The 25538-nt window shown below is 40.6% G+C and overlaps 1 protein-coding gene across 1 annotated transcript in view; it reads left to right on the forward strand.

Annotated features, from left to right (window-relative positions):
* Positions 1-25538, forward strand: part of CNBD1 (cyclic nucleotide binding domain containing 1) — a 246100-nt gene that overhangs the window by 39467 nt on the left and 181095 nt on the right. The window contains exons 4-5 of the mRNA XM_042464454.1: positions 8349-8462; positions 13655-13819. Coding sequence (XP_042320388.1) covers positions 8349-8462; positions 13655-13819 — 279 coding nt within the window. The remainder of the gene's footprint in view (positions 1-8348; positions 8463-13654; positions 13820-25538) is intronic.

The raw sequence follows: 25538 nt of genomic DNA on the forward strand, positions 1-25538 counted from the left end.
AAGAGAATGTCTACAATATGTATACTAGCACAATTAATTTGAAATCACATTGAATGCCTCCTAGGCCAGGAACGGAAGTTTTATCCCTGTCTATTATTATTATTATTATTATTATTATTATTATTATTATTATTATCATCATCATCATCATCATCATCATCATCATCCTTTATTTATAATGCGCTGTAAATTTACACACCAAAATATGGGATGCAGACACTTCAATGAGCATTGTGATGTGGATCTGGATTCATATCTGGATTTTGTACCATCAGCTACATACGTACATGAAAATCAGTTCTGATAGATGTTTCCATCCATGTGTGCCTCAGGAATTCTTCTAGCAGTGAATTTGATTTCTCTTTTGAATCCGCTATTTAATAAATAATTGTCTTGATGGAGCTACAAGGACTTATCCGTAGAGTATATTTCTGTCCAAGTGTCCATGGAGCTTTGAGATGAAGTTTAAAATTCACAGTGAAGTGGGCTGAATAAAATTTTGAGCTGAAAGATGTGAATCTGAATAATTTATTGATGGCATAACCTTTAAATTCAGGACATTTCAAAAATGCATTTCTGCATACTTAAGAGCAATTTTCTTCAAGACAGAACATAATTAAAGGGGAAAAAATCCAGTTGGGGTATATTTAGATGATGGAGAAATTGGCTAAATGCATATCAGACTGCACCTGCTGCCTTTTCTAATATAGAAGGCAGAGATTTACATTCCTTTCAGGTCCTAAGAAAAGTTAAAATATAATCTATGAAGAAGATATTGTCGTGTTTAATAAACCAAAAATCCACACTAACCAAAGAAATTAACAAACAAGACCCCTTATTGTAATTCATAAAGTCCAGCCTGTTTCTGAGGCTACTATATTTCTGAAATTAAATAAAGCTATATATTCTTTCTGTTTTGTATGGTATAAGCCATAAAAGCCACGTCCTTGATGTGTTTCCCATGCACTTTTCCAGATTTTCTTCCACCTATTTGTACCCCTTTTTGCAACTTCTCTTCACATTGTTTCATATCTGTCACTCCACAAATGATTATCTTCAAAAATGTTTTCTGCCACACAAACACAAGTAACTAAAACATACTAATGGCTAACAAAGGGTTAATGCCCTTTCAGACAGGAGGGAGCCCCTTGAAATAAATAAGGTTTCCCATGACATTCTTGCAAACAAGCTTGTAAAATGTGGGCTAGACAAAGGAACTGTTAAATGGATCTGTAATTGGTTGACCGGCCGAACCCAAAGGGTGCTCAACAATGGCTCCTTTTCATCCTGGAGAGAAGTGACCAGTGGGGTCCCACAGGGCTCTGTCCTGGGCCCAGTGTTATTCAACATCTTTATCAATGACCTGGATGACAGAATTGGGAGCATACTTATCAAATTTGCAGATGACTCCAAATTAGGGGGAATAGCTAATACCCCAGAGGACAGGATCAAGATTCAAAATGACCTGAATAGACTAGAAAGCTGGGCCAAAGCTAACAAAATGAAATTCAACACGGAGAAATGTAAGGTATTGCACTTAGGGCGGAAAAATAAAATGCACAGATATAGGATGGGTGACACCTGGCTGAATGAAACTAGGTGTGAAAGGGATCTAGGAGTCCAAGTAGACCACAAGTTGAACATGAGTGAACAGTGTGATGCGGCAGCTAAAAAGGCCAATGCTATTTTAGGCTGCATCAATAGAAGTATAGTGTCTAGATCAAGAGAAGTAATAGTGCCACTGTATTCTGCTCTGGTCAGGCCCCACCTTGAATATTGTGTCCAGTTCTGGGCGCCACAATTCAGAAAGGACATTGAGAAACTGGAGCGTGTCCAAAGGAGGGCGACAAAAATGGTGAAGGGTCTGGAAACCATGCCCTATGAGGAACGCCTTAGGGAGCTGGGGATGTTTAGCCTGGAGAAAAGAAGGTTAAGAGGTGATATGATAGCCCTGTTTAAATATTTGAAAGAATGTCATATTGAAGAGGGAGCAAGCTTGTTTTCTGCTGCTCCAGAGAACAGGACCCGGAACAATGGATGCAAGCTACAGGAAAAGAGATTCCACCTGAACATTAGGAGGAAATTCCTGACAGTAAGGGCTGTTTGACAGTGGAATGCACTCCCTCGGAGGGTGATAGAGTCTCCTTCCTTGGAGGTCTTTAAACAGAGGCTGGATGGCCATCTGTCAGGGATGCTTTGATTTGGATTTCCTGCATGGCAGGGGGCTGGACTGGATGGCCCTAGTGGTCTTTTCCAACTCTACGATTCTATGATTCTATGATTCTAAGGCTTGTACTTCCTTAAATCCCATTGATTTCAATAGGCCTGGTCTAGTTGTCACTAACAGTAGATTTTAATTAACATTCTACATATAAGTAAGGGTAATAGGTCACATTTTGCTGTTCTGCTGTTGTGAAAAGATGGTTATTGTACAACGTTTAACCTTTCTGCCAGCACAGAGCTAGAAGCAGTATGGGCTGTGTTCCAAAGGGAACCACATTAGACACATTTTCTAATACTGCAGTCTGGTCTTACATACTATCCAACATTTTGCAGATGAAAACCAGGACACGTGTGGCCAAGCAACATCAGAGTGTGGTCAAAATGGCAAAAGCTATTAAGCTATTAATGAGAAAGAACATGCAAACTAGGAGAAGCTGCAGTAGTTTGCTTTTGCCTGAGCCTACTTGGAAGGGCAAGAGTTCACCTTCTGCTCTCCTCTCTCCCTGCTGAGTTAAGTGAATATGAATTACTTAAGCATTTTGAAGTAAGCTGAAGACAAAGAGGAAAAGTGCAAAAAGGAAAGCGTAATTGTTACATTTCCAAAGCAGCTGAAAATGTGGGATGACAGAGCATTAATTGGAACTATTGGTGCCAACTCAGGACATTTGGAGGGTACACCTTTAGTCTTACTTAAAATTGCTGACCTATTATTAATGTGGCCATTTGTTTTAATTTTAGGCTGACTATTAGGAGCCCTGGTGGCGCAGTGGGTAAATGCCTGTACTGCAGCCATTCACTCAAAACCACAAGGTTGCGAGTTCAAGACCAGCAAAAGGGCCCAAGCTCGACTCAGGCTTGCATCCTTCCGAGGTCGCTAAAATGAGTACCCAGACTGTTGGGGGCAAATTAGCTTACTTGCTAATTAGCTTACTTGCTGTTCACCGCTATGATCTTTGGAATAGCGGTATATAAATAAAACAAATTAAAAAATAAACCAAGTTAATTATTAATATAAAGTTGCTCAGATTTGCCCTGACTTGGATGTTGTAGTTGATACAGTGCCACTGGATGTAACTTTCATGCCTGTTTGTCCAGTGTTAATGGATATTTTTTCATATATGCAACCAGATGATGTGGACAGGATCCTCAGAGAGGTGAGAGCCACCACATGTGTGTTAGACCCTTGTCCTTCATAGCTTATTAAACAGGACAGAGGAAGACTGCCTGAGTGTGTAGATGGAGTGGTCAGTGCCTCCCTACAACAATGCAGCATTTCAGCTTGCCTAAAGGAAGCAGGTGTGAGGCCTTTGTTGGAAAAAACCTTCCTGAATCCCACTATAATAGATAATTATCAGCCAGGGCTCAAACTACCATCTTCAGCAAGGTACTGGAATCTGTGGTGGCTTTCCAACTCCAGGAGGTTCTGGATGAAATGGATTATCTAGATCCATTTCAATTTAGTTTCAGGTCTGGCTATGGAACAAAGAAAGCCTTGGTCATCTTGATGGGTGGCCTATGCAAGGAACTGGACAGGAGGAGTGTGTCCTTGTTAGTTATGTTGGACCTCTCAGTGGCTTTTGATACCATCAACCATAGTATCCTTCTGGGCTGCCTCACTGTGATGGGACTTGGAGGTATTGTTTTACAGTGGCTTTGTTCCTTCCTGGAGGGGAGAGACCCCAGAAGGTGGTGCTGGAGGATCTGCAGGGCCTGTGGGATCCCTCAGCATCTGTTTTGTTCCCTGTGCTAGTCAACAAATACATGAAACTGCTGGGAGAGATCGTCCAAGTTTTGGGATGTTGTGTCACCAGTATACCAAACTGGAAGGAAGCTGTCTCTGTACTGAATCAATGTCTGTTGTCAGTAATGGACTGGTTGAGGACAAACAAACTGAAACTTAATCCAGAAAAGACAAAAGTGCTCCTGGTCAGTCACCATCTTGGGGAGAGAGAGGCAGGCTGGCTCCAACTGCCTGCCTGAAGAAGAAAAGCCCTCCCTTCAGCCACCATCTTGGGGGGAGAGAGGCAGGCTGGCTCCAACTGCCTGCCTGAAGAAGACAAGCCCTCCCTTGTATTGTTTTTAAATTGTATGGGTGGGTTTTTGTATTGTTGGGCTATGTATTGGTTTTGATGGTGTTTTTGTAAATCGCTGTGATCTGCAAGGAATAGCGGTCTAGAAATAAAATTTCATTCATTCATTCAAAAGGCAGATCTGAGGATAGGGACTTTGCCTGTGCTGGGTGGGGTTACACTCCCCCCCAAAATCCCAGGTTCACAGCTTGGGTGTTCTCCTGGACTCAGCTTTGAACCTGTAGGCCCAGGTTTGTGCAGTGACCATAAGAGCTTTTGTGCATCTAAAGCTTGTGTGCCAACTGTGCCCATTCCTTGAGATGCTGGATCTGGCCACAATAGTACATACCTTAGTTACATCCCATTTTGACTACAGTTAGACACTCTACTTGGGGCTGCCTTCAATGATCAGAAATTTCAGCTGGTTCAAAGAGCTGCAGCTAGACTGTTAAAGGGGGCAGGTTATATGAATCACACAATGCCCTGTTGAAACAGCTCCACTGGGTGCCAGTTTGATGCTGGGCACAATTCAAGTGCTGGTTATGACCTATAAAATCCTATATGGCTCAGGTCAAGGCTATTTAGCAGACCATAACTCCCTGTATTAGCTGGTCCAGTCTCTGAAATCATCAGGAGAGGCACTTCTCTTAGTTTTGCCATCACCCCAAGCATGGTTGGTGAGAGCACAAGAGACAGCCTTCTCGGCAGCTGCCCTAGACTCTGGAACTCCCTTCCCACGAAGGCTGGAATGGCCCTCTCCTTGTTGTTCTTCTAACTACATTTGATGTGTGGTTTGTTTTAATACTGTAACAGGGAAAAGTGGGATAAATAAATAAATAAAATACCCAAAGCAACAGAATAATGTTTAAATGTAATCATTTGGTTAATTGGAAAGAATGATTTAGAGGAAAATGCAACTCAAAGTAAAATATTATGGCCAGTATCCAGCAGTGTTATTCTGTTTATCCAAAGTTGGTTCTTCAATGCCTTGTTTACATTATGTGCAAGGGTTGGATTCAGCACAATTTTCCATTGTCCAAGTGGTTGTGAAAGTCATTACACAAATTTTTATCATGCTTTGGGAGATGAGGAACTGCACTATTGCTTTCACAAATGGAAAAGCAATCAGAACTCTACTAGTGCACTTTTCCCTCTGCTAACAGTGTGCTGGATTTATTATCTCAGTTCTTTCTTCTTGTTGTTACCCCTGGAAGTGGTTGCTGCTTCCTGGATGTTGCATTGTAGCCAGTTATTCTGAGAGGAAAATTGTCACACATAAGGGTGGGTGGTTGGGTTGGTTGGTTGGTTCCTTCCTTCGCTTTGTTCTGTGCAGAGGACACAAAGTGATCTCAGTCTTTCATTTTATGACAAAATAAAATGGTAGCCAGTAGAGGGAAAGGTTCTGAAATCAATAATAATAATAATAATAATAATAATAATAATAATAATAATAATAACTGCTACCGTGAGTGAAACAGCCTCTCTCATGTTGAATAAATGAGAAATGGGTATGAACTGGATAATAAAGCCATTTATACTAGGGTTGTCAGAGTGAAAGCTAGAGAGGGCTCCTGTATCTTTAATAGTTGTGTAGAAGAGGAAAGTTCAGCAGGTATTCCTTGTTACCTGACTGCATGATAAGCAACACCTGCTGAAATGCCCTCTTCTACACCATTAAAGGAACAGAAGCCCTTTCCAGTTTTCAGTCTGGCCACCGTAATTTGTACCCATTATTTACATGTGGCATTTATTTTGTAATGAGTATAACTGAACTGAACTGGGTCCTTTGGGTGGATACCCTGAAACAGCAAATGTCTTCTCGTTTCCAGTTTTAAAGGCCAAGGCTTTTTGTTGGAAGGAAATATGTAGAGCATACAGGAAAGGGTTCAGTAAAGTAAAGCAGGCAACAAATTAAAAACATCAAATAACAAATAATAGTCAAACTATCTCTACTTCCCTTATTTCTTCTAAAATGAATGTAAACATTAATTAAATTCTAATGATACTGTTGGTTATTTTTAAATAACACAACTAGCTAAAGATGAAATTTACCATTTTGTAAATCCTAAGGTAAATAATGTCTCCCATTTCATCTTCTAATAATCAACCACTAATTTTCAGTCTTCTTTAAAAGGGTAAAGTTCCATCTCTTATAAAATTTATCAATTGATCAATTTCAGTAAGTTCATTAAGTTTTATAAACCTTCTTCTTGGGAGGGATCAGCCAAATCTTTCTAACTTTTTGCATAACATTCTAACTGTTGTTACCATATACTACTGTATATAATTTTCCTGCTCTTCTTTTCAATTTGTTCTTACAGAAGTGCAAGCCAAGAGAAATAAATACATAAAAAAGCAGGTTTAAACTGACTTTTACATTTTAAAATATCTTCCATTGCATTATGTATTTGCATCCAGAAGGTTTTTTTGCCCTTTCATAAGTTCACTTCCAACACACATTAGAAGTACCTTTATAGATCTCTGACATCTTTTCTGGAATTATAATTTTTTTCTTTAAAATAAAAAAGTTGAATAATTTTCAGAACCCCTCCCCCATTTTTCCCATTGGTCTTTTTGAATATGTCAATGTTTTGTGCCCACTTTATCATACTTTTATCCATTTTCAAGGGGGCAGGATACTGAAACAGATACTGAAAAAACTAACAACCCCCTTTTAAGACTACTACTTCTAAATTCTCCAGCCAGCATAATAATAATAATAATAATAATAATAATAATAATAATAATAGCTTTATTTCTAGCCCGCCTTTCCAGAGATCAAGGCGGGTTGCAATGGTGGATTTTGCAATCCAACAACATACAATTTACAATAAAAACATTGTCAGAAATTTACAATTACATTATATAAAACATTATATAAAACAACAACAATAACAATTCCAAGCTAGCAGCAATTGTAACAACGGTGAGGGGGAGAGGGATCACAACAGGGCTATTGGGGGTATGTCTGTTTGAAAAGATATGTTTTCAGCCCTTTTTTAAATTGGGCTAGGGAGGGGGTCGAGCGGAGCTCGTCGGGGATCAAGTTCCAGAGCTTAAGGGCCGAGGTGGAAAAGGCCCTTTGTGTAGTGATGGCTCATCTAGCATCTGGAACTCTTAGGAGATGTTTATCACCCGATCTGAGAGTGCGGGGTGGATTATATGGAGAGAGAGGCGGTCCTCTAAGTACCCTGGGCCCAAGCCATTTAGGGCTTTATAGGTGATAACCAACACCTTGTATTGTGCCCGGAAGCGAATAAGCAGCCAATGTAGATCTTTAAGTACCGGTGTTATATGGCTGGCCCTGGAAGATCCAGTGACCAGCCTTGCTGCCATATTCTGGACCAGTTGAAGCTTCCGGGTTTGGTACAAGGGTTGCCCCATGTAAAGCGCATTGCAGAAATCCAAACGAGAGGTTACCAGAGCGTGTACCACTGTTTCAAGGTCCCCCCGGCCCAGGTAGGGTCGCAGCTGGCGTATCAACCGAAGCTGATAACAGGTACTCCTGACCGTCGCATCCACCTGAGATGTAAGGTGAAGCAACGAGTCCAGGAGCACCCCCAGACTGCGAACAGAGTCCTTCAGGGGAAGTGTGACCCCGTCTAGGACAGGTGGACAAATCTCCAAACCTGGACCTGGGGAACCTATCACACGTACTTCCGTTTTCTCTGGATTCAGTCTGAGTCTGTTTTCCCTCATCCAGCCCATTACCGAGTCCAGACAAGCATCAAGAGGAGAGATGCCATCCCTGGTCACTGCATCAGTTGGAAACACAGAGAAATATATTTGTGTGTCATCAGCGTACTGATAACACCGCACCCCATGTCTCCGGATGATCTCTCCCAGCTGTTTCATGTAAATGTTAAATAGCATGTGCCCACTGGCCACATTGGCTCAGGGATTCTGGAAACTGTAGTCCAAAACAAACTTTTGTAACTTCTGTGTTGAAACATGTTGGTTCTTGCTATAACTGAAGTACAGGTTTGGGAGAAGTAACACCATTCCCCAGAACTTTGCTATTGTAAATTGTATTCTTTTCCTCATATTTCTCTTCAGATATAATCTGTACACCACCGAGGAAGCTCATAAAAAGTTTATGGCAATTTATCCAACCATATTCGTTAATGAAAAAGCCATGTTACCTTGCCTTCCTGACAAAAGAAAAATAGTGTAAGTTATACATCCTTTCCAAGCTGTATTTAATGTGAGAAACCCCCCCAAAGATACACAGGGAATGATGATATGATGATATGGGGTCACACATCACCACCACATGCCATAGAGCAGCTGTGGAATACAAAAATTAGTAGTTGAAGGTAAATTCATTTTCTGCTTGAGTGCATGGACCCAAGTCACTGTCTTGTTTTGCTGTAGAAAAGGACTGATGGCAGATATGCTCATTTCTTTTACCTTTCTTTGGTTAGAATTGATATTGTTGAGGGCCCGTTCTGCATGGGCATATAGTACGTGCACCGCATGTACTAGGGTTAGAAAGGGGCATCACTTCCTGATGCCCCTAATCCTAATACATGCGGAGTGCGAACAAAATGGCAGCACCCGTTCCACACGGGCACCACCATCTTGACGTAGCGGACACATTGCGTCCGCACGTCACACAGCACAAATGACACTGCGAGTGCGTCATTGGTGCCTCGCGACATCATAAGCGTGCCACAACAAGAAGTGCCATTTAGGGGCTTCTTTTTGCAGTGCGGAGGAGCCGTGCGGTTTGGACGCTGGGGCTCCTCCGCACTGCAAATGACGGCGGTGGCAGACTGCCCGTTTTGGGTGGTCTGTAACGTGCCGATATTGGATGTACCGTAGACATTCATGGTATGGTAACAGCATTAATCAGTTCTACATAGCTTTTGGGCTCTATCCGCTTGGACCAGAATACTCTGGAGCAACCTCAATGCTATCCCAAATTTCCCATTATCTGAGCACTCTGCAGCAATGCTGGCTGCCTGTTCTCACCTGTGTCCCACTGTGGCACCCACCAGCACTGTCATCAGTGCAAGCTATTCCCTTTGAGGCCAAAAATGAGGTGCACAGCATTGATCATATGACTTAGCACCTCAGTCTGACTTTAGACTTGTGCTGATGGCGAGTGGCACAGCAGGATGCATGTGTGAACAGCCACCTAGCATTGCTGTGAAGGGTTCTGGCTTTTCTGGTAAGATGTGGAACAAAAGATGAGTTTATAAAATCCATTTTCAGGTGGCATAGTGTGGGTGTGGTGCTGAACTGGCCATACATAATCAGGACAGTTTCTACCAGAATTGAAGACTGGATCCTTAATCAGCTAGACTGATCACCAGGAGGATGGGGAGAGGATATGCTATTTGTCCCATACAGATACAGTTTTGGATTCTGTTCCAGCTCAGCCAAATATGATGTAATTCTTCATTAATTTTCTTCTCAAAGGAAGGAACAAATAGTTTTAACATTTTTTGCATACAAGAAAGTCTTCAAAAACAGTGTGGGGTTTTTTTTTTTTGGAAGGTCATGTTATCTTCTCCAAAACAATGTTGTTTTTGAAGAAACTGTGCAGTTTCAACAATTGTTTTGCCAAAAATGTTTTTTTTTAATTGTGTATGGTTGCTTTGCACAGAAAACAGCATTTTTCTGTGCACAAACAAGGTATTTATTCCATAGAGAATAGATTCATTTTCTGCACGTTTTTCTTCAGAAAAAATATATTTCTGCACAAAATAACCACCTGAAAATTTTGCATAGAATGTCTTTATCCCTTCTCATCAGTTTAAGATTCCTCTTGGAAAATTTTCTTAACACTTGAGAAATGCCTTTTCAACCATTTTTCAAATAATTTCGAACGTTCTCTGCATCCCCAGCAGCCAAAGGGAAAGGAATATCACTGATTTATCACTGTGATAAATCAGCTGCAAGACCATGTGTAAGTTTAGCACTCAAGTCATCACACAGAAGGGCTGACCCAGAACCTTTTATAGGGTTTAGAAAGCATCAGCTGACCTGCTTTGGTTTGTTGGTGTCAAGGTACATCCTTCTTCAGCAGGTGCATTTAGCCACCATCTACGTTCTTTTGGGAGGAAAGGAACACCATCTTGTAAAGTGGTGGTGAGTTAAAACACATTTCAAAGGGATAGGGTTGACTTTGTCTCATGTATTTGATTAATGAAAAGGAAAGAGGAATGATGAAAGAACTCTGGAAAAAAGCTTGTGGTTCAGAAGAGAGACCACCATTGTTTTCCAGCTCCAAATAGACCACCAAATAGAAATTACCTCCTATAGAACCTCTCTTTAAAGATTAGTGATAATAAAAGTAATTTTAATATGTGAAATATAACATTCTTTCAAGGAATCTTTGGGGCCCTGAGGATTTGGAGAGAGCTCCTTTTGTCATAGGTGCTTGCCTACTCTGAGTGTTGTATATGGTGCATAGTGGGTTTGGGATAGGATAGGAGAGGGAAAGAGAGCGAAAGAGAAAGAGGAGTAAGGAGCAAGATGTAGGAGCTGTATTTTACATATCTTAGCTATAAAATCACCACCAACAAAAAATCATCCTAGCTTTGGCTGCAGACTGAAATCTTCCATTTAATCACTGAAGCTTGATAATATGAAGATTGCTGACTACTTTCCTTTTCCTCATTACCTGGCAACTATTTTGGGCTCATTTGGCAGAGGAATATTCACAAACCAGGATGCTGATGTCAGGACTTTATCACTCTTCCTCTGCAGATTCAGAAAGCAGTTGGGGTAGGCTATTATTATTTTTTAAAGTGTGTCTGCATGCAGCAAAAAAAGTAATAATAATAATAATTGTGTGCATCCATCACATATAGCAGCCTACACATGGCTCATATTCTTTCCAAAGGAATTTCTATGTGGGAATTTTATAATCTTTGTTAAAGCCTTACAACATGAATGAAACAGACCCAAAGAATGGCAAATTGCTAGCATTAAGAAAAGGAGGAGGAACAGCAATCAGAGGGTAGCTCAGATTAAACCATGCTAATATGTCCCCCAAAGAGTTATATTTGATAGATATGGTAACCTGACTGAAGATTGTTTTCCCTTTGAGATCCTTAGGAGAAATCAAGAAGAGGTATACATTTGCCAACATTCACATCAGCCAATATTATTTAGCAAAGAGGAGTGCCTTGGAAGAAGATTGCACACCAGTGTGACCTTTCTTTCCTGGGAATTTATCATTTAAACTTTAATCTAGCCCAGTGTTTACAGAGACAGAACTTCTAGCTGATTGTAGACAGAAAGTCAATCTCTTTGCTTTCAGGAAAGCATCCAGGAAATTATAGCACTTCAGATTTCCTTACCCCTTCCCTTTTTAACAGAAAAGTAAGTTTTACAGATCAGCAAATTGTCCAATCTTTAAATGGAAGAAATATTTTAGCAGTTTAGGCTTTCTTCCTTGCTGATGCACCCAAATCCTCATTTTAATAGAGACTTTGAATTACTTTTAAGTACCACTATGTGCTCAGAGTAATTTTGCTTACAAGTGAACTGGGGATCAATGCAATCAGCTAATAAGATTATACACATTAACTGTAAAGCAATATGCTGTAAAAGAACAAGGGAGATGCATATGAGATTGAATTTATTGCCTGATTTAACGTTGCAGTTGATGTTATTTTTTTCTTGCTGCAATTGTACTTTTCCTCTTTGCACTGCTTTTTTTCCCCTTTTCTTTTTGAGGACCTTGTGCATGCTTAAAGAAAAGTGAGGAGATTATTTACATGGAAGGAGTGAGCTCATAAACAAAACTTTATTTGGTACTTCTTATGGAGACAAAATATTCCTCTGATACAATGCCCTGGGATATAGGTGCTCAATTTGCTATAGGGATTAAAATATTTGGGAAGAACATGAAAATTTGTCAAAAAACCCCCATGTTTTTCAAGTGTTGTGAAAGACAGATAAGAATCCTAGTCAGACGAGAATTTCCACAGTTCTGTTCTGTGCAAAATTTTCACATGGTTGTTTTGGAGAGAGAAAAAAAGTGTTTTCAACACAGGAAATAATATTCTTGCATAGAAACATCCCCTTATATGACCTGCTTGTGTTGTGAGATCTTTGGGGGGAAGGGTCTGCATTTCTCTAGGTTGCACAACTCTTAGACATGACTAGAGAGAACACAGGAGAGGGTCTTCTTGATGGCTGCTCCTCAGCTCTGGAACTACCTTCTTTCTGTTGACAGATGAAGAATTTTTTTATTCTAACAGTCTTTTGAGAAGTTACTGTTCTATAAGGAAAGAACTTTTATTAGTGTGTTGTATATTTCATTCCTTGCTTTGTAACTTATATTTTTAATGGTTTCAGTTCTATAGAGTTAACTATGTTTTTGAAAAAAACAACAACTTTTTGCATGTTTCTCTATATATGTATTTTTACCTGTGTCTTTTAATTTTTGGAATCCACCTTGGGCTCTAGTTCCAAGGAAAAAGAGGAAATGTCATCATCATCTCGTTAGTGTTTTCCACATTCTCCTGAGTCTTGGAGCACTATATTCTTTTATATTTATCTTCTTTCTGTTCTCCCAACCTATCTGAACATATCAGATACAGAAAAATAGAGTTATGACTCATCTCTCCCAAAACCAGGCCTTGGCTAGCTTCTAACTTTGGGGAAGTGGAATGCCCTTGAAAAGTTTTCCTGACTATAGCAGAATTCTTTTGGCTTCCTTTAAATTCTTCAGATGGTCTGTTGGAGGAGAAGACACAACATTTGCTTCAAATTCTGTTTTAGGTCAAAGTTAGTGTTAGTATGTGGTGGCTTAGTGGTTAAGATGCTGACTCCGACAATTGCGAGTCAGCAGATCAATAGTTTATGACTAAAGCACCATGTGATGGAGTGAGCTCCCATCAGTAGTCCCAGCTTCTGCCAACATAGCACTTCGAAAGCACACAAAAGTGCAAGTAGATCAATAGGTACCACTTTAATGGAAAGGTGACAATGTTCCATGCAGTAATGCTGGCCATCTTGGACAATGCTGGCTCCCTCTGCTTAGTAATGGAGATGAGCACACCCCTATAGTCAGACATGACTAGACAATTATGTCAAAAAGGAAACCTTTAACTTTACCATTTACTGTTATTACAAAGATGGGCATAAAGTTTTGTGAGAAGTTTTGGGTCCCTTATTGAAATTTATTGACTTGCCTCAGAATTTTTCAGATGTTTTGCCTGAGACTGAACTCCAATTTTACTTTGAATTATAAGTGAAATTTCTGTGGCAATCTTAGTTTCTTCACAAGTGGCATATATAAGCATGTGAGTAGACTGCCTATTAAATTATACTTAAGATATTGGAAGTTGTAAGATTATCTTGCCCTAACAGTAGCACTCCATCTCTTCTCTCCTCCCTAGGGTACATTCTTGTTATGTCAGAAATAATTATATAACCAGTGAAGATTTTGACAGTCACAATGTAAAGTTCTACATGAATCAGGTGAAAGGTCCCCAGAGATTGCATTCTGGCTCTCCAGAATTCATAGGAAAGCTGCAGGGTGTTATCAAGATACTCAAGAAGATGTAAGTATTAAATTCAGTCACAGCTTTCTATCCTTGCCTCTTCAGTACAAATACGGGAATCAGTATCTTTCAAAATACTTCATGATCTAGGATGAGAAGTTAGCAGAGAAATTTATAGACATGTGTTATTGTGGATGTATACTGACCACTTTGCTTTGCTAGTTTGAAATTTGGGCCATGGATTTTATATTAATGTCAGCTGCTGAAGCTAATAAATGTACTGTCATTTCTTTATCAAGGATAAGAGAACTGAATTTTGTTAGGGTTGAGTATTATAATCGTAAATAGCAGAAATGGATTGTCACCCCCTAATTGCACCGTGTGAGCACATGTAATTTTATTTTGCATAAATTTCTTCTTCATTGTCTCTGTTTTCCTTATATAATTCTGAATAATGCCATGTATACCTACGAAATACTATTGTTGTTATTCTTGTTCTTAGTAATATGGACTATAACTAAATTAGACTTTTTCAATATACAAGGGCAAAATGTTAGAATAATAATAATAATAAATATTTATTTATATTCCGCCTCTTCCGATTGAGGATCGAGGCGGGTAACAACAAAGAAAATACAATATACAACAATAAAAACAACAAGCCCCACAAAACCCCGACCCAACCCTCCCTCCCAACTATAAAACTAAACAGTAAAAAAAAAAATGTTTAAAAAGTACGTCAAAGTTAAAAACAAATCACAAATAATAAAAATAATAAAAGGGGGATTCAATTGGTTCTGGATATTATCAATTGGGGAAGGCCTGCCGGAAGAGAAAGGTTTTTGTCACCTTTTTAAAAGCCTTGAGTGAGGATAATTGGCGAATCTCTTCCGGCAGGTCATTCCAAGTTTTTGGAGCGGAGACAGAAAAGGGCCTCCAGGAGGTCACCACCAGTCTGGTCTTGCTAGATTGTAAGAGGTTTTTCCCAGAGGATCGGAGTGTACGGTAAGGATTGTATGGGAGGAGGCATTCCTTCAAGTAGACTAGACCCAGGCCATGTAGGGCTTTATATAACATCAGGAGACTTTTTCATAAGGAATCATCAGTATCTCAGGCGGGTTATAGACCGCCCATTTGGGGAGGTCTGCACCCGCCCTTTCCCCGGTGTATCGGGGCCTCAGTGTGCAGAGCGGCAGCTGCTGAGGCCCCGATCCGCCGCTTTTCAGGCTGCGGGGAAGCAGCTAAACGCCACTTCCCCGCAGCCTGAAAAGGGGTGTCCCTGGGGCTTCAAGCCCCAAGGACACCCCGCGGCGGCGGGGAGAAGGAGAAAGGGGCCGCTTGGCCCCTTTCTCTTTTAGTCCGCTGGGTGCAGCCGTCTGAAGGCTGCACCCAGCGGACTAAACCAGGAAGGAGCTCCAAAAGCGCCCTGGCGTGGAGCAAGGATGTCACATCCGCGCCACCCCGTCTAGAGGCGGCGCTGCCGTGACGTCCTCACGGCAGCGGCCGTATGGAAGAGCCGCTGCCGTATGGAAGCACCGCCCTTTTGTAACCCTAGTGCGTGCTCGTCACGCACTAAAGTGCCGGTCTGTAACCGGCCTCAGTAAGACTAAGACTGTTTCAAAGCATTCTCAGAAATGGCACCCTCTGGAACGCAACGGAAACGCAATTGGAATGCCCGGTGGCAAAGGCGGCGTTCCAGTGTGCAGTAAAATGGGGTTCTTGGCCCCATCGCGTTCCTGTCACATTCAGTGCGTGCTGGCACATTAGAACACACTGGGAAACGTTTTAACCCCAGTGCGATAAACTTAATAGTGTTTTTAGTGATGCTGTATGATTCAAGATTAAATCATATAAGTCATTGTTATGAAATTGTGTTCAACCATATCATTGACAATGTTGGTGCATTGTGCTCACTTTGGCAGCACGTATATCAGGGGTAGGCAACCTTTTTGAGCCGGGGGCCGGGTTGCTGTCCCTCAGACAACTGGGGGGCCGAAGCCGAAAAATAAATAATTAAAAAAATAAAATAAATAAATAAACAAGGACAAATGTAGGACAAAATTTTCAAATGGAGGACACTTTCATAAAAATGGGGGACATGCGAAAAAAATTGCTGATTTTTTAAAAAATGTTAATATAAATGCATGTTTCTGAGGCTTCTATAGACAATTGCCCCCCTTGCCCGCCGCTTGCCACCCTTGCCTGCTGCTTGCCCCCCCTTGCCTGCATCCTCCTGATAGGCCAAAGGCCCCATGCCCTCATGCGTGAGGCCAAAGGCTCCAGCAGCAATTGGCAGCAGGACTGGGCTGGGGCCAGTCCCAAGGCCTTGCTGGGCCGCATCCGGCCCGCAGGCCGTAGGTTGCCTACTCCTGACGTATACTGTCAGAAATTTGAATTATACTGAAATAATTAGCATGTTGTCTATGGAAGAATGACAAAGACATGTGAATAGCATTTCATTTTGTTACTTTCTAACAACAGAAGCAGTTACCTATCCCATGAGGTCCACCACCACCCCTTTTAATTTTAATTTTGTCTTTGTTATGTAATTTGCCATTTCCTGTTATGTCCAGAAAGGAATAAATCTGTCCCGATTGTTCTTTATTAGGGAGTTTGATTGACTGACTGACTGAATTTATAGCTCTCCTTTCCTCCAAAATGGGATTACCGGGATCATGTGATTCCCCTGTTGCAAGACCTCCCACATTTTTCTGGAAAAATCAATTTTCTTGCCAAGATTGAGAAATCCAGTGAGATTTTTTCACATCCCTTGTTGTTGTTAACTGCCTTCAAGTGGACTTATGGTGACCCTATGAATGAGATACTTCCATGGCCCCCTACTTAGTTGCCCTGCTTAGTTCTTGCAGAGTGACTGCCATGGATTCTGATTGAATCTTTTATCTGGTATACACTCTTCTTCTTTTCCTATTGCTTTACCAAGCATTAGTATATTTTCTAGTGAGTTCTTTCTTCTCACAGTATGGCCAAAGTATGATAATCTTAGTTTAGTCATCTTTGATTCTAGGGAGATTTTGGTTCTGATTTGCTCTAGGACTCATTTATTGTTATTTTAGCAGTCCAGAGTATTCACAAAACGCTTCTCCAGTATCACATTTCAAATGAGTTGATTTTCTTTTTATCAGCTTTGTTTGCTGTGTGGCTCTCACAACCATATATAGAAATGGGAACTATGATTGCAAGGACAATCCCAACTTCAGTATTTAATAATATTATCTTTTCACTTCATGATCCTGTCTAGTTCCTTCATAGTCCATGATTTCTTCTGATTTCTTGACTGCAATCTCTGTTCTGAATGATGATTGAGCCCAAATATGGAAAACTGAAAACCTTTTCAATTGAAAATTATTTCTATTTCATCAGTGTCTACTTTAAAATTATGTAGCTCCTCTGTGGTCATTATTTTTGTTTTCTTAATAATTCAGCTGTAGAGCCACTTTTGTGCTTTCTGCCTTGATTTTATTCAATCATCTTTCACAATGGCACCCCTAACTTCTATATAAACCAGTCTGAGCAAAAAGGGGGGAAGATTTGGAAAGATAGTCAGGAGGTAGAGAAGGGAAGAGGAATGGGATTAAACAGAAGTACTAGTGCATCATTAGTTTTTACTATTTTTGTACAAGATATACCAGAAAACCTACTTACTTCTTTTCTAGATTCTAGAAAGGCAATGCTACAACTAGATGTTATCACAAGAGATCCAAGATGGTATGGTCCAAACACACTGCAGAAATAATCCAGTTTGAGACCGCTTTAACTGCCCTGTCTCAATGCTAGGGAATTCTGTGAACTGGAGTTTTGTGAGTCATTTAGCCTTCTCTGTCAAAGTACACAATAAACTACAATTCCCAGCATTCTCTAGTTAAAGCAGTCTCAAACGGGATTATTTCTGCAGTGTGTTTTGGACCTATGTCCACCTTTTAAAAAATAATTTAATGGCAGCCATAAAGGGTGGAGGGATCAAGTTGGGATGGAAGTCTGAGGGAACAGATTTTAGCTGTTGCTCCTACAATAATTTTCTCAAGAATGCTCACCCACTGCTGTTTATCCTGGGAGCAGAGAGGTTACTTGCCTGTGTTCTTCCTGTGAGGTAAATTATAGCTAGGAGGACACTTAATTTACCTTGGGAAAAACACATTAGAAAATGTTAACAGTCCATTTCTGCTGCTCCTATTGAAATGTTAAAAAACAGCTGGCAATCCATTCACAGATCTCATGCTGCCACAACTGCTTTTTGCTATAAACAGGCACATTTTGAGTTTGAAAAACCTTTGATGGGCTGGCATAGCTGTTCATAGCAAACAACTGGTGCACTATTGTTCACTGGCTTTGTGGCATTAATGGCATATTTTAATTAATTGGTGGCATTAATTGAATACTTTAAATAGTTTTCATGGTTCTAATTTCATGTTTTATTTGACTGATTTGGAAAGGTTCTTGTATTTTATTACTGGGGAGGGGATCAAATGTAGAAGGAGTAAATACATAAAAATGACTGTGAATCAAAGAACAGCTTTCAACTAAAATATATGATGCTAGAAATTTAATACTACCATGTTTGGAACTTGGGGGGAAAATCTCACTACAACCTCTTGGGCATTCTTGGAATTATAGTGGTAAAAGTAACTTTTCCAAACACACTCTATATCATACTGTCATTCTGATCCATCATCTTAGGTGATTATTCTAACATTCCCATTACACTGTGCACAATCTGTACCAAACTTTTTAATTTTTGCACCATTATTGCTTCTACTTTTTGTCTGCTTTAAATGATGGAGTAATCCCTATTTTCATGCTTGCTAGTCATGTTGTACTGTTTAATTTCCAAATGTTAATTAACCTGCCCTCCAGTAATGTCAGCTGCTGTTGCTGCCACCACTGCTATGGCCAGCTTGTCTGCCTGTCTCAGTGCCAGTGAAGGGGGACTCAGCATCGTTCTGTTAGCATTTGCACTCATATGTTGCCTCCATGCTGTGAATCAGTTTTAGATGCCAGAATAAAGTGTTAACACTGATTAGGTCTGAGTCTGAGACTGAGGTTTGATGAGCTCATTGCATGGTGGCTGCTGATAAAGGTACAAGGTGAACCACTTTGCACCCTCTGTTTAATTTTAGGATTGTACTGCAACTGTCAAACTGAAACCAATCTGGGATTACAGTGTCAAGTGAAAGGGGAGGGAAAAAAAAGTTCTTCACAATTTATCAACCCTACTATGGTGGCTGGATGTAAAAATGTTAGCATCTTGATATACTGTTAAATATTTTGAATTTTTCAGTGGATCTATTTTGGAAGAATTAATAATAGCTTTATTATTGTTTTCTACTTTACATTTTAAAAAATAATAATTTCTGAATGAATTATAACACAGAATGTCCAGAACTAAGAATGTATTTCCCTTTATTTTTTTTTAAAAGGCACTGCAATATTAACTTACAGATGTGCCAGCTGCAAGGAGATAGAATTAGGCAAGTCTCATTGCCTGCTGACCTAGATTTGTTGACAGAGCAATTTTCTGGAAGGACTGCTCTGCTGAATAAGATCTATTGACAGAAAAAAAGGACTAGAGAAGAGACAGAGTGAAGGGTGCATTGAAGTATGACTTATCAAAGTTGATGCAGCCCATGGATATGGGCACAATGATGCCACAAAGTTAGGCCATATTGAAGATTGAGAACTAATTTCCAGCATCTTAGACTGAGAATGGTTTGGATTCAGCAAAGGTTCAGCTGGCTTTATATTATCTCAACTAGCTATTTGCCATCTTTGTGAAATAGGATTGCATTCTGAGATTGGCTGGCAAAAGAGAATTCTGCTAACAGAACATCATTTCTGTCAAAAGAAAGGGATTTCTGCTTGGGATGTGAAAAAATATTGACAAATTTTTCATCCACATAGAAGAATGTGTTGATACAGCTTGACGTATTATGAGACTTTTTATGCACTTTTCAATTTTTTTTTGTATTTCTAGATGTTTAATGAAAAATATGCTATACCAAGATATATTCACACAAACAATGTTTTTTTTTTGCCCAAATGGTATATATTTGCTGAAACAAACAAACAAAAACAACAACAACACAATAGCATTAGCACTAGCACTATACATTTCTATACTGCTTCATAGTAAACACACAGTTTACAGTGTGTTAGCCAGTTGTTCCCAATAAGCTTGGTACTCTTTTAACCATCCTACAAAAGGATGGAAGGATGAGTCAACCTGGAACCCTGCAGCTTTGAACTCACAACATTGTGGCTGCAGTACCAGCATTTAACCACTGCACCACCAGGGCTCCTAAAATCTTTGAATGCAAAACAATTCAGGACCTATGAAAATTCTTGCAGTCTTGCCCAACAAGGACTTTTCCCCCCTAAACTCATATTAGAAAATGATATAAGTATGTAGTCCTGATTTTTACAGCTGAAGAAATTTGTGCCTAATCCTATTTCTGAGTTAAGACTTAATTAGTCTAACAAGAAGTGAATGTCTAGCATGTCATAGTATTAAGACAAGCTTCAGAATGCTTGTAAATAATTCACTGTCAATAGTCTGAGAATTCCTGGAGTACAGGAGAAAGTCTCAGCAGAAAAGAGGAAGGCAAATGTTGTCCCCATTTTCAAAAATGGAAAACAAGTGTATCCAAACAATTACCACTCAGTCAGCCTGACATCAGTACCAGGAAAGAGTCTAGAGCAGATCTTTAAACATGTCTGTAAGCATTTAGAAAGGAGTGCCATAATGATAAAAAAAAAGTCAACATGGGTTTCTCAAAAAGCACTCATGCCATACTAATCTGATCTGCCTTTTATATGTATATAAAATCACCATCTTGGTGGATGAAGGGAATGCTGTGCATTTAGCATATCTCAATTTCAGTAAGGCCTTTTTCAAAGTCCCCCATGACATTCTTGCAAACAAGCTAGTAAAATATGGCCTAGACAATGCTATAATTAGATGGATTTGTAATTGGTTGACCAGCTGAACCCAAAGTGTGCTCACTAATGGATCTTCTGCATCCTGGAGAGAAGTGCCTAGTGGAGTACCACAGGGTTCTGTCCTGGGCCTAGTGCTACTTAATATATTTATAAATGACTTAGGCCGGTTACAAACCGGCATTTGGGACGTCCAGAGGACGTCCCATTTTAAAAAAGGGGCGTCTCTTCTAGACGCCCCTGGACCTAATACGGACTCCGTTCGTACAAGATGGCGCCGGCCCTTCTACATGGCCGGCGCCATCTTTGCGTATCGGATGCTGAGCGTCCGTACACATCGCATCCTTTGTGACATAGCGAGTGCGCCCCTGGCGCCTCGCTACGTCGCAAACGCGACTCTAAAAGAAGCTCCATTTTGGAGCTTCTTTTTCGGTCTGCACGGGAGCCGCGCCGTGTGGAGGCTCCGGCTCCCCTGTGGACTAACCGGCGGCGGTGGCAGACCGCCGCAAAGTGGCGGTTTGTATCCCGCCTTAGATGATGGAATAGAGGGCATGCTTCTCAAATTTGCAGATGACACCAAATTAAGAGGGGTAGTAAATACCCCAGAGGACAGGATCAAAATGGAAAATGACCATAATAGCTTAGAAAGCTGGGCCAAAACTAACAAAATGAAATTCAATATGGAGAAATGTAAGGTACTACAGTAAGGCAGAAAAATACAAAAATACAGAATGGGGATATCTGACTTGACAACAGTACATGTGAAAGGAATCTAAGGCGTGGTACAGGTTGCTTCTCTTTGGTCCTGAAAAGGGGTGTCCTTGGGGCTTCATGCCCCAGGACACCCCGATAGGTGCAGCCATGGGAGAAAGGGGCCACCCGGCCCCTTTCTCCCATGGCTACGTTCCTGCGGCCAACTGGTTGTCGTGTGGGAATGAAGCTTGCGGCACCGCAACAAAAAGGAGCTGCCTAGAGCAGCTCCTTTGTTGTGGTGCCGCAACCAAGAAGTGGCGCTGTCATGATGCCACTTCCTGTGTGCTACATTTGGGCATGCAGTGGTGGAAGTGGCATCATGGGGGTCCTTGTGTGGACGGGAGGCCACCATGATGCCGCTGCCGCCACCATGGACTAGGGTTAGGGAGCATGCGAATGGTGCACACTACCTAACCCTAGGATTTCTACCGCCACACCCCATTTTGCCCATCTGTTTTGGGCCTAAGAGTCTTAGTATACCACAAGCTGAACATGAGTCAACAGTGTGATGTGGCAGCTAAAAAAAGCCATAGCATTCTAGGCTGCTTAAGTAGAAATATAGTGTCTAGATCCAAGAAGGTAATAGTATCACTCTATTCTGCTTTTGTCAGACCTCACCTGGAATACTGTGGAGATTATCACATGGGGGTTATCCTGTCCTTGTCCTGTTTCTATCCCGTCCTTCCCATGTGATCCCGTCATTAAGACATCTAAAAAGCACGATTGACGGTGACTGCACAAAAGACTTTCAGATGACATTGTGCAGACCCCATCATTAATTCATCATTATCCCATCATTAATGTGACATTGGGGTCAGCATTTTGCATTAACGGAAGTTTGTGTTATTGCAATGCCACTTCAGTGATGAGTTAATGTTGGGATTGACACTATGATTTGAAAGTCTTTCATGCTGTTGCAGTCCCAGATGGGTTAATGATGGGGGAGCAATCCCATCCCTATCCCATCTGTGTGTGATAATCTCCTGTGTCTAGTTCTGGCACCACATTTCAAAAAAGATGTTGACAAGTTGTTGTGTGTCCAGAGGAGGGTGACCAAAATGGTGAAAGGTCTGGAAACCATGTTCTGTATGGAGAGGCTTGGGGACCTGACTATGATATATAAGTATTTCAATATGTTCAAAAAGCAGTTGCAAAGAAATGTATATGTATATATATTTAATTAGATTAACAACAAAATCATAGTTGGCTATGTGTCAGTTGCTGGAAACAATGTCAACTCCTCCACCCTACTGCCTATAAAGAGATGAACTCGTAACTGTGAAAAAAAAAAATCAACCTGAGTTTTCAGCACATCATGTGTTGCAAATTCCCTTGCCTCATCCATCTGCCAGAGAATTTCAGGCCCTTAGAGATGCCTGGAACAAGTTTTTTTTCTCTCCGCTCCCTCCAATTAACAGCTTTCCCTCTGAGAATATGGTGGAACTGAAGATCATTATGTTTCAGCACAGTGGAGATGTGAAGCTTCTTCACTGAAATAACTCCGAAGCGTAACTCCTAAGAAAGGCATAGTTGAAACAGGAGCTAAATTTGAGCTTTGGTCTAAACTCTGAAGGCCCAAAGAAATCAACAGCAGACTCTTGTTTTGTGTTCAAGCATTTTAAAAAAATTCAGATAGCCCTGGAAAAGGACAGCATATGTTAGCTCCCCTCTGTGTACTGCAAGTGTGCAGTGACAAAAACAAATTAGGCCCAAACAGAAGTGCCAACATTTAGCACTGTCTGAGGTGATTGATCTCAACAGTACCTCACAAGCAGCAGAGTACAGTAGCACAACCCAGTATGCAGTATTTGGCAACAAGCCACTGACCAACCTGAAATGAGGCACAGACACAGTTGACTTCTTCTAAAGTCCTTGGAGGCTTTTAATTTCCAGTTGCAATATGTACAACAAAAGCTCTGACATACACCATCTCTTACCGTAACAATCTGCACTATCCAAACTCACCAAACCAACTTCTTTCTCCAATCCACTATCCTCAACCCACAGCTGTCTTGGGTTTTAGAACACTTATATACAGTGGTAATGACTAAGGGTTGAAACCTGGTGTTAATTCTCATTTACAACCATACAAACTATTTTTACACTGTCTTAAAGGTACATTGTTCCCAACAGCATAGGACCATGGCTAGTGTTTCATGTGTTCACTGCATTTCTGGATAGACACTTTTTAGTGTTTCATCTAGTTGTGCACTATAGGCTAGGTTGGATACGTTATGAAGTGGTTGAAGTAAATAGAATAATGTACAAAATTTTTAATGTGACTAAGTGTCCTGACAGAGAAACATCTTGTTTTATGTGACTTTTATCTGTTTCATGAACACACAATTGTTCTAGGGCAGGAATGGGGAACTGAGTAGGGAGAGGAGTCAATTTTCATTTGACCCAGCATACCCCTATTCCATCTGGAAAGTGACTCTGCATACAGCCATATATCAACCAAAATATCACCCTGAAGTGATGGAGTGTGTTAGCATACTCTACACTTCTCTCACTGAATATGGTTTAATATTTTCATATCTGATATCTAGTGTCAGACATGTTCATAAGAGATCACAATTACCTTTAGAATACTAGTAAGATGCGTATGTGAGAACTAGATAGTACTAAAATAAAAGTATACTGGTCAAAGACTGAATAAACTATATTATATTACATTACATTACATTACATTACATTACAAAAATAAAAGTTAAATAGCCTTACAGCTTGCTCTATCCTACCCCAGGTTTTCTACATATCCTCTCACAATGGAGACTAAGGACCTTATTGGACTTATCCCCCCCCCCCCGTTATGGGCATGGGAAGGAGATGCTTGGGGCTGTGTGAGTCTGAAAAAAATGTATTTTACTGCACCTGAAAGTGTCCTCAAAATGGCTCCATTCCGTTGCCCAGTGCCAAGCCATTCCCATTCAGGACTGAGGAATGTCCTTTGCTTTGATCGGAAGTCTTTGCCACCAACCTCTTTTGCAATGAGGTGCAAGGAGAAGCCCTGCCATCTCCATAGCCATCACTACATTTGCTCAGTCCCACTAGCCCACTTTTCCTCTGTGAGAAGTGGCAGCTGCAGAATGCAGCTAGTGCTGCTCTTCAGAGAGATAATTCCAAATATCTGATTCTGAGAGGTCTTTTCACAAAGCCAAATATTAATGGTGAGCTGTCCTGTGAAATTACCTCTGCCACCTGGGTCCTGACATTTTGTCTTTGACGACTTTAGAGAAGTGTTAGTGTGCACAGGGAATGCAATTCATGGAAAGCACTATGTCCTAATAGGAAGGAATGCCCTGTCTGTCCTCTACACAATAATTCCCACTGTATTTGTTTATGATTTCGTTAGATCCTATAACAGGATATTGCAAGCTACTATTAGAACAAAAGAGCCCTCTCAGACAAAATATATTATTCAGTGGGGAGATTTGATGAGGTTTTCAAGGATACCGCTGTGTGTCTTGACCTAAGGCATCCAGGCAGCCATCAGATACAATGGATATGCTGTTCTCTTGTGAGTCTTAAAGTAAGTAAAATGGAAGTGCCAGTTATGTTCAGTTTTGTGCATGGAAGAGGATGATAAGCAACATCATGTTCACTTGTTCGGCAATATGTCTTGTCTCAGCCCTGGACCTTCAGTTATTCTGCTTTCACTTCCCTTAGACCAGCGATTCCCAAACTCTGGTCCTCCAGGTATTTTGGATTTCAGTTTAGTGAAGCCTCAGCCATCTTGGCCAATGCTCTGGGATTCTGGGAGCTGAAGTCTAAAACACCTAGAAAGTCAGAGTTTGGAATCACTGCCTTAGACAGTCTGACTTGTTTTTCTCTTTTCAAAATGTAAGGGCTGGATTTCTTACACTGTAATTCATAGAGAATGGGCAGCTAAAATTTAGAATGACCAGGTTCCTGGCATGAAGAACACAAATGATCCTTTTCATTTCATACCATTCCAATGACTTTTCTTCAAGTCTTCATATGCAAAGAATGCACTTCAAAAGGAACCCATAATTATTGCATGGTATGTCTTTAATCTGCAGGATAAAAAAAAATGACATACCACCCACAAGAT

The sequence above is a fragment of the Sceloporus undulatus genome, chromosome 4 (genome assembly GCF_019175285.1).
Source record: "Sceloporus undulatus isolate JIND9_A2432 ecotype Alabama chromosome 4, SceUnd_v1.1, whole genome shotgun sequence".
In the NCBI taxonomy this organism is placed as follows: domain Eukaryota; kingdom Metazoa; phylum Chordata; class Lepidosauria; order Squamata; family Phrynosomatidae; genus Sceloporus; species Sceloporus undulatus.